This window comes from Populus alba, chromosome 3 (genome assembly GCF_005239225.2).
Source record: "Populus alba chromosome 3, ASM523922v2, whole genome shotgun sequence".
Lineage (NCBI taxonomy): Eukaryota > Viridiplantae > Streptophyta > Magnoliopsida > Malpighiales > Salicaceae > Populus > Populus alba.
The window spans coordinates 17,012,545-17,025,955 of NC_133286.1; the positions used below are offsets into that span (position 1 = coordinate 17,012,545).

Sequence of the window (13,411 nt, forward strand, 5' to 3'; positions counted from 1 at the left end):
TGTGCTGTTGATAGAATGCAAGACTTGTGAAATGCATGCTGTTTTACTTGGGAAACCTGTTTCAGGAATTGACTTGAATTGTAAACTGAGAGCACCATGTTCATGCTTGAGACTACTAAATGTCCTAGAGTCCTAGACCTCGGCACTAATTCTCTGTTTAATGTTTAGATTATCTGAGAAATTACTAAGCCAGTCATGTGGCTGCCTCCATAGCAGTTTTTACGGTTGTGTTCTGACCTTGCGGGTTGGCTTCTGTTAACTGCTGTTGCTGGTTTCTGTGAACTGTAGTTTTTGACTTGCTGCTAATGGCACCTCCATTGCCTTTGTCTCCCCTTTCTTTAAGATTCTTAAGCTTGTATGTTTGATAGTTTCGGAAACGGACATCAACCTGTTTTAATTTTTTGCAACTCTCTCTTTAACAGTAGCACTAGTTTATTTTATAAAGATTTAAATATTTGGAGATTATCTTTAATCCCTCTCCATTGTCAAGATTGTAACCTTAAAGCATGAAACCCTAGTTCTATCCATGCTATTCACTGTGTCATTCCAACCTGTGACCATGACGGATTGCGGGTCAACTGACTAGCTGATACTATAGCAAAGAATAAATGTTCGATAAGCTGCAAGTCTTCAATTCAATCCAGAGAATAACATTCCACATAACCTAGTAATTGCAAGCTCAAATGTCCTGATATGGCCTTCTCCATTCTTACAGATACAATGCAGATAAACCTGCAAATTGTAAGATGACCTTGTTTCGCTGGAAGCCTCTGGTGACACAAGCAAATAGGTTTTTGAGCAACATATTTTATACATTTATGATATTATACCAAACTACCGATCACAGTCATCGCCTGGAAATATTTATATGCCAATAAAAGCATGGGAAATAGTTAAAAAGATTCCTAATTAAAATTTACCTCACTAATATAATCAATCCAACATTAGTATTTTTAAATAATAAAATACTAATTAAATTAAAAATTATAATCTAAATATAAAAAAGATTTCAAATACAATAAGATAAATAAAGACGATTTCACATAATAACTTCTATTTTGAAGACTATCATGATTTTTTAACATCATAAAATTTTAAATTAATATGAAACAAGTTCTACAGAATCTGTCAAAATTTTAGCTTAATCTGATAGCTATATTAAAAATTATGCATGATTTACCAAACTGCTTCTTCAATTCTTCTTAAACCCTCTAAACATAATAACCTTAATCATTAATGAAATAATGCAATGGACATTACTAGGCAAAGAATATTGAAGAAATTTACCCATGTTAGTCCTTTATACTTTTAAAACACTTGACCTCGAGTTATCTATAAGATTTAAACTTGTTCATTTTAAAATTTAATTTATGATGTTTGCATGATAAAAAAAGATTTATATTTAATATTTTATTTTTTATTTCCATAAAGTCCAGATATAGTTTCTTTTCACATCCTTCTAGACCAAACTTGACATTATCATTATTTATGACTTCTATTGTAAGATCTCATATCGGCGGGTGAGGGGTGTGTTGCTGGCTTTATAAGTGGTGCTGGTTGCCAACTTGTTATACACGTTTTGGGGCATCAGGCTCAGAAATGGGCTCGCGTCACCAGAATAAAACCGTGAGGGCGGTAAGGCCCAAAGTGGACAATATATGGCAAGTTGGGCCGGGTTGTTACATTTGGTATCAGAGCCGACCTCACTGGCTATCCGGTTGTGCCGACGGGGTCATCGGGCTCCTTAAGGGGGGTGGATTGTAAGATCCCACATCGGCGGGTGAGGGGTATGTTGCTGGCCTTGTAAGTGGTGCTGGTTGCCAACTTGTTATACGCGTTTTGGGGTGTCGGGCTCAGAAATGGGCTCGCGTCACCAGAACAAAACCGTGAGGACAGTGAGGCCCAAAGCAGACAATATATGGCAAGTTGGGTCGGGCTGTTACATCTAATACTTCAAAATTTATATATAAAAAAACTTCAAGACATGTTTTTTATTATATCTTTAGAAGAATTGTCAGAAATCACCCTGTCCTCCACCATGTTCTTGTTTGCAAGTTCTTTATCCATGGCTTAAAATTTATCGTCAACTTAAAATAAAAAAACTAAATTGTCAACACTTTTTTTGGCCACTTTATATATAACAGGATTAGATGACTTCTAAATTCTACTTTCACCGCATTCCTCCATATAAAGAAGTGATTGTTTAGGTGAATTCTAGAAATAGGTATAAGGAAAGGTTGACTTAGAGTTAAGTCTCTAAGTACATTTCTAATCTCTTTGTGATTCCTATTTGCATCACCATTGGCCGATTTAAACTTGCTATATCTTGCTCCAATCAATCTATTATTTTTTCATAAAATTGCTTAAAAAAAAATCAAATTTATTTCAAACATCGACAAAACCAGAAACACCATTTGTTTCAACGAGAAGAGGATAAGTAATTTGTTTATGAGATAGCACCAAACAATCTAGTTTGCTCCTCAACTCGTATAGTGCCTTAGATGGCGTTTACTTCTACATCGCGTGATGGGGTGCTATCGTCTTCATCCATCATTGTAGTGTATGGCGTGAATAGAAGTTAAAATTCTCAAGTTCTAAGATTACAAACCTTAGTTGTAAAGAAATTTAGAGAAAAATACTTTAGTATTTTATAAAATCTAAATAATTATTATAATCTGAATATTCTTAAAATAAATTGAACATCCTTATTTATATTAATTTGACCTGAAATCCTTTTTATAAAATGATCTCTAATTAAAACTTACCTAATAGAATTCATCTAGTATTAGGATTCCTAAATAATAAAATACTATTTAAATTTAAAGTTCTAAGTTAAATAGAAAAAAGCATCCAAAAATACTTTATTAACAAACATATAAAAATATAAATTTATTTAAGTTAACTAAGCTCAGTTTAAATCGAATTCCCACGTGGTCATGTATGAAGCACATATATTTAATTTGTCCAATCTACAACTTTAAAAATAATTATAACTTATGTAAAAAGGGCAAGCGATTGGGCCTGGTGGCCTAACCCATACACATACAACAAGCCATGCATGCGGCTTGTCAGAATATGCGACGCGCGTGGTCCGTTATATTTTTCTGGTTGAACTAAGGGGCAGACGACATGTTAACCCCCCACCCCCAAAACATAGACGACGCGTCATTTAATTTTCCAGAAACCCACCACAGGTCTCTCCCATCTTCTGGAGAGGGCGCCAGTTCTAGCAGCTTCTTTTAGATTGAGAGGAGAGAATTGTGAGAAGAATATCATCAGGAAGCTGGCACCTGATGCAGTCACTGTGATTAACTCGACCAGTCCTCCTGATAACAATCTTCCTTCTCTCGGTAATGGTTCCATTCTTCTTAAGAACAGCTCTAAGATCAGGCAAATGTCTTACCTTCTTCGCATAAGAATTAGTATTCTGTGATGGTGGAAATTCATAGGTTCGTCTTTTCCCTTTCCAAGGTAGATGGGACGCGCCATGCTTTCTCTGTTGCTTTCTTGACGAGCAGTGATTCAGAAAACTGAACAAGATTACCTAAGCTTATTTGGAGCTAAAGAGAAGGAAATCCATCCATTTCATTTTGGTGAGACTGAGAAATTGCTGTTTTTTTTTTTTTTTCCAGGCAGCTTCATGCTTAACTATTTTTATGTCTTTTGTTGACGTGGCACCTAATTTGACAAATACACTAATCTTCTTCTATTTGCCCAAGAGACATCTTTTCTTTTGAATGATGGTAATGAATTGAAAATGGGGCTGCGGATCAGTCAAGAAACAGCCAGTTTTTTTCCTTCTTAGGGTAACATAAAATATATTTTTTTGAAAAAAGAATTATTTTTCATTGTTAGATGTATTAAATTGTTTTTCAAGAAAAACAACAATATTTTAATAAAAATAATAAGGGTAATAATAATAATAATAATAACAACAACAGTTATGATAGAAACATATGATAGTTATGGATAACAATATTTGTTATAGTGATAATATTAGTTATAACAAAAAAATGAGATTGTTTTAATAACAAATGGTGGCGACGACAATAAGAATTATGATAATTATTGTTATTATTATGTTTGTATTAATGATGACGTGGTGATGATTGTTATTATTGTAGCAGCGGTGATATTAAATTATGATGGAATGATGATAAAATAATAATTATATTAATAATAAAATAGTGTTTACAATAAAGATTAATGGTGATAAGTGATATTGATGATAATATCGTTGTGATGGTGGTGGAAAGTTACATTGGAATAGTGATAAAATAATAGTAGTGATTGTGATAGTGTTGGTGAGTATAAAGAAGTTGATATTTTCATTATATAAAAATTGATTAAAAAGTATTTTTTATTAATTTAATTTTTAGTGTTTGTTTAAGAATATTTTGTATTGTTAAGAATTATTAAAATATTAAATGTAATTTAAGATGTATAACATAAAAGGATTGATTAAATATAACGTTTTATATTATTCAAATATCATATCCTTCTTGGATTAAGGTTATGATGAGGTAATTTTTTTTCTTTTTTTATACGAAAAATGCTCATTATTATTATTATTATTATAATAATCAAATTGTTATTTTATGACTCCTCGTCTCTTCACTTTAACAAAGACTTCTAAGTTCTAATACTGGAACACAGGCCACCCTGGCCTCTATTTCCTCATCTCCATCCTTCTTTTATATTGTGAGGAAAAATAATAATCCAGAATTCCCTTTTCCTTTCTAAGTAAATAAATAAAAGGAAAAGGAAAATCACAAGGGAAATCCTCATATTAGTCCCCCAACTACTTATTGTATCTATTAAGTCCTCTATCTGTCTACCTTTCCTCAATCGGATTCTTCAGTGACAACAGTTCAAGACTGTGTTAAATATTACACCTATTATTCGAAGTGTTTTCTAACTAGACCTAGTTCTCCTGAGCATTACATGGTGAATGAGGTTTTTTGTGTTTAAGGCTTTTTGGTCATTGGGATAGTTTCATAACAAATGAATAACAAGTGAATTGTTTTCTCTCAATTATTCTAACATAAGGATCTGATTGAAGAAAGGTGGATAGATAGAGGACTTAATTGATAAACTTCGCAGTTACAGACTCTCTCTCTCTCTCTCTCTCTCTCTATATATATATATATAAAGGATTGATTTAGGTTTGCCCAAATCCAAATCAAAATCCCCCGTGAATTCAAACACCTTAATCCCACGCCCCTCTCATCATAGTGAAATACACGCGCCCCTCTCTCGATAAATTCTTTCCCCAAATTGGACTAATTAGGGTTACTCTTCTCTAAAAGAATTAGGGTTTCTTCAAGCTCTAACCAAGAGAGATAATTGAAAAACAAAATATGCATGCAATAGAAATATGGTGGATCTAGGTCATGTATGATGAGGAAATCGATTCGGAATCGCAAGGAATTGGAATCACGAGAGCAATCTGATATGTTTTTCATATTCGGATTCCGATTCCAATTCCGCTCTCCATTCGATTCCTATTCGATTGCTTGTGAAGCTTTCTCTGAAAAAAGTTTCTTCTCTTCAATTCTTCTTCTTCCATCCAATTAAGCTGATTTGATAATTTTTCTTTTGTTCATAAAGTCAATTTTTTTTCTTTTCTTTTTTTTGCGTCGTTTTGGTGGATTTCGTGTGTTTTCTGTTGATATGGATTTCGGTTCTTTAAGTGAAGATGGTGGTGGTGTTTTCGCAGAGAAAGATCCGACCGGTCGGTACATTCGGGTGTGAATTCTTGTGCTTGAAATTTTCATTTTCAATAACTAGGGCTTTTTGGCAAGGCATTTTTATTTGATTCTCAAATTAGCTAAATTTAGGTGTTTTAGCGGTGTTGCCGCTAAATTGATATTTAAGTTATGAATATGGCATTTTAGTTACAGATTTTGATGCTAAATTGATAGGTTTTGCTGTACTTTCTTATGTATCAGCATCAAACGACATTGGAAGTTGTTGAAAATTGAGTTATTTGCATGCTATATCTGATATTAATTTCTATTTTGTTTTTGCTGCTTCAGAATGATGAATTTCTGGGGAAAGGAGCATTCAAGACTGTGTATGGCTCTTAAATCTATATCTTTTAGTTTCCTTGTCGATCACATACTTTATGAAGTTTTTATGAAGAACCTGTGGTAATTTTTGACATTTTCGTTCTCTGGTTTGAATTTTTTGTTATTATGGGCAGATATAAGGCATTTGATGAAGTTGATGGGATTGAAGTGGCTTGGAACCAAGTGAATATAGAAGATGTCTTGCAATCATCACAGCAGCTTGAGAGATTGTATTCAGAGGTTCATCTGCTGAAGTCTTTGAAACACGAAAATATCATCAAGTTTTATAGCTCTTGGGTGGATGATAAGAATAAGACTATAAACATCATCACAGAGTTATTCACCTCTGGGAGTATGAGACAGTGAGTTTCATTTGCTATATCTGATTTTTATGTTCCATGTTTCATTTGTCTTCCAAGTTTGTTTGTTTAATTTGTTGTTATTTTGGGATCAAGGTTTCGAAAGAAGCACAAGACTGTTGACATGAAAGCCATCAAAAACTGGGCAAGGCAAATCCTTCGAGGCTTACACTATTTACACACTCACAGTCCTCCTATCATTCATCGTGATTTGAAATGTGACAATATATTTGTTAATGGAAACACTGGAGAAGTTAAGATTGGAGATCTTGGATTAGCAATTGTCATGCAACAGCCCATTGCACGAAGCGTCATAGGTAACAGCTTCAGTTTCTGAACCATTATGACTTTGGTCAAACCTCTATGCATTGGAACTCTGTAATTCATTCTTTATTCTGCAGGTACACCTGAATTCATGGCTCCTGAGCTCTATGAAGAGGAATACAATGAGCTTGTTGACATTTATTCTTTTGGCATGTGCATGTTGGAGATGGTTACTTGTGAATACCCATATAGTGAATGCAAAAATCCTGCGCAGATATACAAGAAGGTCTCCTCGGTGAGTTTAAGTCCATTTGCTGCATTTGATTTACTTTGAATTTACATACAAGTGCTCATGTGGTCATCATTCTTAACTTCTATTGCAGGGCATAAAGCCTGCTTCCCTCGGTAAGGTGAGTGACCACCAGGTTAAGGCGTTCATAGAGAAGTGTTTAGTTCCAGCATCTACAAGATTGCCTGCAATAGAGCTCTTGAAAGATCCATTCCTAGCAACTGAAAATTCAAAGGAACTTGTTTCTAGTTCGTTACAGTTACCAAATCTTATTTCCAGACAAGTCCACTCGCCGCAATCAGAATCCCATCTCATGGACATTGACTGCAAGAAACTTTCAGTGGGCTCTTGTACAAAAAGCATCAATGAATCTCCACAGTTCTCAACTCTAGAACTCAGTAGGTTCACTGAGAATAATGAATTCAGATTGAGGGGGGCGAAAAACAATGATAATACAGTTTCATTGACTCTGCGCATTGCTGATCCATGCGGTGAGAATTGATGCTGTACAAACTAACATTTATCTTTTTTATGTCTTCTTTTCATTTGTGGTCTAAATAATGTCGTTGCTGTAACAGGTCGAGCAAGGAATATCCATTTTACCTTTTATCTTGATTCGGATACTGCAGTTTTGATTGCTGAGGAGATGGTTGAACAACTTGATTTGGTAACTGAAGATGTGGCTGTCATTGCTGAGTTGATTGATAACTTGATAGTGAAGCTCGTTCCTAGCTGGAATACTTCATCAAGTGTACGAAATGGCTCTTCTGAACTGGAAAACCATTCAACTTCTGAGGCAGTGAAAAAACCTGATTTCTTACCATTGACTAACATGACAGATTTTGAGACTCAACAATCCGTCAATTCAGACATATCTGCTGAATATAATATGGCTATTGCCTCTGATTCTGGTACTAACAAGTCTTTGGGATCCTCTGATTGTTGTCTTCAATCAAATATGTATGATTTGGAGTTTGGGATGCTTGAAGATGGTATATCAAAACATAACAAATCTGCCAGAAATTCCAATGACTCCTATATCGGTTCATTCTCTGGTATGTCAAGAAACGCAAGTATGTCTAGCATTTGCTCTCTGTGCCTAGCAGACAAAGATGGTTCTGAACTAAAACAGGAGCTTGATTCAATTGATTCACATTATAATCAGTGTCTCCAAGAACTCATGAAGATGAGGGAGGAAGCCATAGAAAATGCCAAGAAAAGGGGGATCACAAAGAAGATATCCGTTATGTGATGATTAGACACACATTTAGATTTTATTTTTCTTTTTACTTTTGCTATGGTGGTTGCCTTTCATATTGTGACTGGGGTTTGGTTCCTTTTTTCGGCAGATCCGGTTTGTTCGTCTTGGCTGATTGTTGATCATTCAATTTAACTTTGATCATTTGTTTGTTTTTTTGTGTATATAGAGAATTGGGGTACTAAGTTGAATTCATTGATTAATGGCATGAGCTCATTCACTTCTTTGATTTATTGTCTTTCGTTGTCATTTATAGCAGCTTAGGTGTTTGAATCGTCTGCAGATCGGTGCTGATCCTGGGAATTCGTAGCAAAACCTGTTTAAGTGATCAAATTATGTTAGAATTGAACAAACAAAATGGTCTAACTAAGTTCGAGTAAGATTACAATGATGATTATTTTGCTTAATTCTTTTTGCGTACCATTAACAAAAAAATGAAAAGGGGTAGTATTTACGGTAGACTAGGACACAAAACAGTGTATATTGTAACAATGTAATTATAAGGGAAAATTGGTCTGCACGTATTTTTTTAGCGTAGTGAGATGGCGTTTTTACTTTTTTTTTTTTTTTTTTTTTTAAATAAAGCTTTCATAGTGTTTTTTTTTTTTTAATTTTTATAAATAGTAAATTGATGAAACGAAATAATTATAAATATAAACTGGCATGCATAGGCATTGTTTTTTTTTTTAAAAAAAAATTTCTTTATGTTTTTTCCGTTTTAATCAATTTAGCATAGAAACAATTAGATCTTTTAATAAATACATAATATTATTTAAATAAAAAAGAGAAGCTCTTTGCATAAACTATAATTCCTTGATGGCATGTAAGGTGGTGTTGAGTGACCAAACAGCGGCTTCAAAGGAGGTGATAGAATCCTCTCAGCAGCTCTTTTATCCATAGACAGCATGTGCGACTTGCTTTGACATCTCTGATTTTTCATTCAAGGTTTTAGATTTGATCCATATTTTATTAATTAAAAAAAATTATTATTAAAAAAATTAGATTTCATTCTCCTTAGTTTTTTAATCTATTAAATTTGAATCTTTATTCTTTTGGTTGTTATTTTTTAAATTAGAATAATTTTTAAAATTGATTTTTTTTACAATTTCATCCTTCTTCAATTTTTTTCCTATCATACTTTAATTTTTATTTTTTTTAATTGCTATTTTATTTTGCTTTGATAGATTTTTTAGATTGATATTTTTCTTATTTCATACTTCAATATTAAAATTATTGGAAATTAAGCTTCTTGGTTGTACTTGGATCTAGAATTTCACTGATTACAAAATTTAAAGATTAACTTGGGTTCAAGAAGACGCACTCAAATTTGCTTGGTTTATTCTAATTTCCAAGACAATGTCAAATGATCAAATTACCTTTAAAAGCAAAAGAACTTTAACTAACATTCAAGAGCACTTTCATTTTTCATCATGTTTATATATATATATATATAATGAATTTGAATGAGGAATAATTTAGTATTTTAATAAATAAAAATATTTTTTAAAAATTAAAAAAATAAATAGCATGTCCTTCCACACAATGCAACACCTTCTTTCAAAGGTGTTTTTTATTCACTTATTTTTTTAGATCTCATTCGTTCAATGTTGTTTATTTTGAAAAATAAGCATCATAATTTTCTTTGGTTTTGTTTCAATTAGGTTATCTTAATTTTATGGTCTTGATAAAATGTTTGGCTGGTTAACTTGAGTATTTTTTTTAGTTTTATTTTTTAAAATTAGATTTTTTTTTAATATTATACTTCCTAGTTTATTCTATTTATCTTTTATTATTAAGTTATGTATTCATATGACCAAATAATAATAATAATAAAAAAGCCTGCACAGTTGCTACCAGTTTTCCTTGACAATTTTTAACTTCTCAAGGATGAACTTCCCTTCCTTGTATTTTTGAGTTTCCTCATAAACTCTTTCATATTTCCAACCAAGCACTCCACGGCAGTCTGAGCAATCGACGGCAGCAACCGTGTGAAGGCCAGTCATTAGCTGCCTATCCTCCTCTGGTCCCACCATGATATTCATTGCATGAGAGAACAGAAATGCTCGACGATGTCTTCCCTGCAACTGAGAGCTTAAGAGTCTATCAGGTGCAAGAACAGAGAAGGGTATTCAAGAAGCTCAAATTATACAATAATGGCGGAACATTAATATCAATCAGATGCTTTGAGCAAATTGAATCACCATCAAAGCACAACAAGGACAAACATACATAAACTCATCAATACAAGACGAAATAAACGATCAAGCAACGGACTCCAATCGAGTACTTGCAACAATGCTTCTGTGAATTGAAATCATGAAGAGTGACACGATTTCTGCAATTACAGCAGCTGTACAACCTTGGCCCAACCACCTCTGCCATTGAAAATCACTAAACAAAACCTCCCAGCTAACCGGTACCACCAAGATCAAGATCCTTTCTGGGAATCAAAATAAATATATTAATTCACTGTAACAAAAACAAAATCAAGAACGCATAAAACGATCGATATGAACTATGAAGAGAAGAATCTCACTTTCTAGACCAACAAGCTAGCATCTTTTATTTGACAAGAAATCTGCACCAAACACAATAGAAATGAAAGCGAGTGCAAATATCAAATCTTTAGATAAGAAGAACCAGTAAATTATTTGTACTAAAGATTGTATCAAGAATCAAAAACTTCAAAACAGGATTAAGGAATCAAAACAATATTTTTATCCATCAATTCACATCAATGTTAAAACACAAAATAGTGCTAAAAAATTTAAAAACAAAAAAAATATCATTAAACATTGAAAAAATATGAATGAGTAGGCCACATGGACTCTACCCTTGAGTTTTTACATGGTTATACCTTTTTCAAGCTTACTACCTATAAGCTACTACTTCCCTTCTCTTTTCCTTCCTTCTTTCTCTTTCACTTTCTATTCTTTTCAAAGCTTGTTAGACCTTTTATGTTAGATCTTTGAACCTTCACACTAGGTCTCTTTATAGAGTATATTATCAACTTTTTTTTTGTTCTTCCTCTTTTTTTTTTTTTTTAGATTTTTCAAGGTGTATTTGTAGGGTTTTTTCTAAAGTTTTTGATGGATCCTAGTGTGATCAAAGCTCAGCTCTTTGATTAAAATAAGAGAGCTCTGGACAAGTATTAACAGTTGGAACCTTTATCCTTCCATGGTTCTTAGGGATGATGATTTTGCCTAGGAGATTTTCTATTTATTAGAGACAAAGGCATGCATTTATCACCTTCTGATCTTGGATGAAAAATTTATGGCCCTTGATAAGAATCCTCTAGGAGTTTTTAAGTGTGAACACATGAAAAAATTTAGTGGTTTTGTGCAAATGAGTATCTCAATCAAAGTTGACTGAGTTGACTGCTTTTGAGTCAAAGCAACTCCGATATAAATGTCATCGAATACCGCCTGAACTTGGTAGAGAAAATGCATAACTTTTGTTTGGATTCATCCTTACTTGATTTGAAGGTTTATAATTTCACATTCATTTCCTTGAAGGTACGAACTTGATCAACCCAAAATCAGAAAATATAGTGATAACTGATCAGGAACAAGATATTGGAGACTTCCATGTAAAAATTGGGATGTAAACATCCAATTTCATGGAAATGGGGTTGTAGATAGGATGTTCTTCCAATTGCAAAAAATCTCGTGCCATTTGGAGGTTTATAATTCCATAGCAAGCTCTTGAGAGGTGCCAACTTAATTATAAAAAACTACCAAGGAAGAAGATGAACAATGATTGAATGACACGTCGTATAGGTTAAACTCTAGAAATTAAAGTTCTTAATTTTGGATTTGACAGATTTCATTTTAGTCCTTATTCTTCTAATTGCTCTTAATTACACCTGTAATTGTCTCTCAAACTCTTAATTTCATACAATTTCACTCCTGCCAAACTTAATCATTAGCCCCAAAGTTTAGTGTCATTTTTATCTTGATTTCTGATTTGTGCACTTGATCCCTTAATTGACTATTAAACTTTTAATTTTCTTCAAAAAAGAAAAGAAAGAAAGAGTGAGACCCGATGTCACATGGAAGCTCTGATGATAACACTTCTAGTACCAATAACTTTAAAGTCACACCGAAGTTCCGATGATAACACCCTCAATATTATTGAAAACAAATTCAATAAAAAAAGTCCATGAACATTAAGGAAAGTCACCACCAGCAACTAACTTGAGCCACGTACGCTGCCTAAAGACGAGTCAACTAGAGTTTTGATATGACTTTGAGTTCTCATTGTTTTTTCTCCAACTTCTAAAATTAAAATACTGCACTTTCCAAGTATGTATTTTAAAGTATCACACTTGGGAATTACATTTTTTTGTTAAACCATGTTATCTTTTAAAATATTTTTTTTCTTGTACCGCATTTCCCAAGTATGGTATTTTAAAGTACCTTGGGATAGTTTTTTTTTGTATATATATAAATGTGTTAATTTTTCTTAGATCAAATATGTTTAATTAGTATAGAGACGTGGAGGGTTTTTTTTTTTTTTTTAATGAAATACAAGAAAATTATTTTTATTTGCCGGTAAAATTCTTAAAATAAGAAATCGTTTTTACAAAAAAGAATGGAAATTACAGCAAATAAAGAATTCATTAACAGATATTGAATGTGAAAGTCAATTGAGATTAAAAAAAAAAATACGCAAGAAGTTTCACTCAGGAATCTTTACGTAGCAGAGGAAGTAATTTTCAAGATCTCCACAAATGTCCAATCCATTCATTGCTACATATATCCTTCTTCTTCTTTTATTATTTTTAGATTAATGTGGATAGCCAAACTGTATATCTCAATTAGTTTTACAAACTTTAAAATTAATAATTATATAAAATGTTAATAATTCTGAAATTTATAAATTTCAAACCATTAAACTCTGAAAGAAAATTCATAACTTAAATAGTTGAGCTATAACTATTATTATTTTTTTATTATTATTTACATGAGTGTCCGGGTCAGCTTGCGCGTACCACGACTAATCTCATAGCTCACTGAACATCCTGCAAACCCAGTGAGCATGTAAGGCACCACGAGGGTGACAAGCGTGCACAATGAAGTTTGAACCTAAAATGCAGAGGAAAAGAACAAATAGAGAAAAAGAACAACACCCTTCAACCGCTTGATGAAGCAACTATAACTATTATTCT

At 32.8% G+C, this 13,411-nt stretch overlaps 1 protein-coding gene and 1 long non-coding RNA gene across 3 annotated transcripts; one reads left to right on the top strand and one right to left on the bottom strand.

The window, feature by feature from the left end:
• The first annotated feature begins 5,171 nt into the window (after positions 1-5,171).
• Positions 5,172-8,474, top strand: LOC118034587 (serine/threonine-protein kinase WNK8). 2 transcript variants are annotated; one of them, XM_073408394.1, is made up of 7 exons: positions 5,172-5,734; positions 6,039-6,076; positions 6,206-6,433; positions 6,527-6,747; positions 6,832-6,989; positions 7,078-7,474; positions 7,562-8,474. In XM_073408394.1, the coding sequence occupies exons 1-7, from the start codon at positions 5,699-5,701 to the stop codon at positions 8,233-8,235; spliced, it is 1,752 nt and encodes a 583-aa protein (XP_073264495.1). In that variant the 5' UTR covers positions 5,172-5,698; the 3' UTR covers positions 8,236-8,474. The 2 variants fall into 2 exon arrangements, with proteins under 2 accessions (XP_073264495.1, XP_034895821.1); XM_035039930.2 differs by having other exon boundaries at positions 5,173-5,748.
• A 1,895-nt stretch (positions 8,475-10,369) lies between these two features.
• On the bottom strand, positions 10,370-11,254 carry LOC140955361 (uncharacterized). Its single transcript, XR_012169351.1, has 3 exons — positions 11,099-11,254; positions 10,778-10,819; positions 10,370-10,681 (listed from the first exon to the last, which is right to left on the bottom strand). It is a non-coding gene; the product is annotated as an uncharacterized lncRNA (long non-coding RNA).
• Positions 11,255-13,411: the final 2,157 nt, after the last annotated feature.

Bases quoted from the DNA above. Each gene is read 5' to 3' on its own strand.
- LOC118034587 (XM_035039930.2), top strand. From the start codon at position 5,674: ATGGATTTCGGTTCTTTAAGTGAAGATGGTGGTGGTGTTTTCGCAGAG. The intron at 5,749-6,038 runs GTGTGAATTCTT...TTGCTGCTTCAG, and splicing joins CGACCGGTCGGTACATTCGG to AATGATGAATTTCTGGGGAA. The intron at 6,748-6,831 runs GTAACAGCTTCA...TTTATTCTGCAG, and splicing joins CATTGCACGAAGCGTCATAG to GTACACCTGAATTCATGGCT.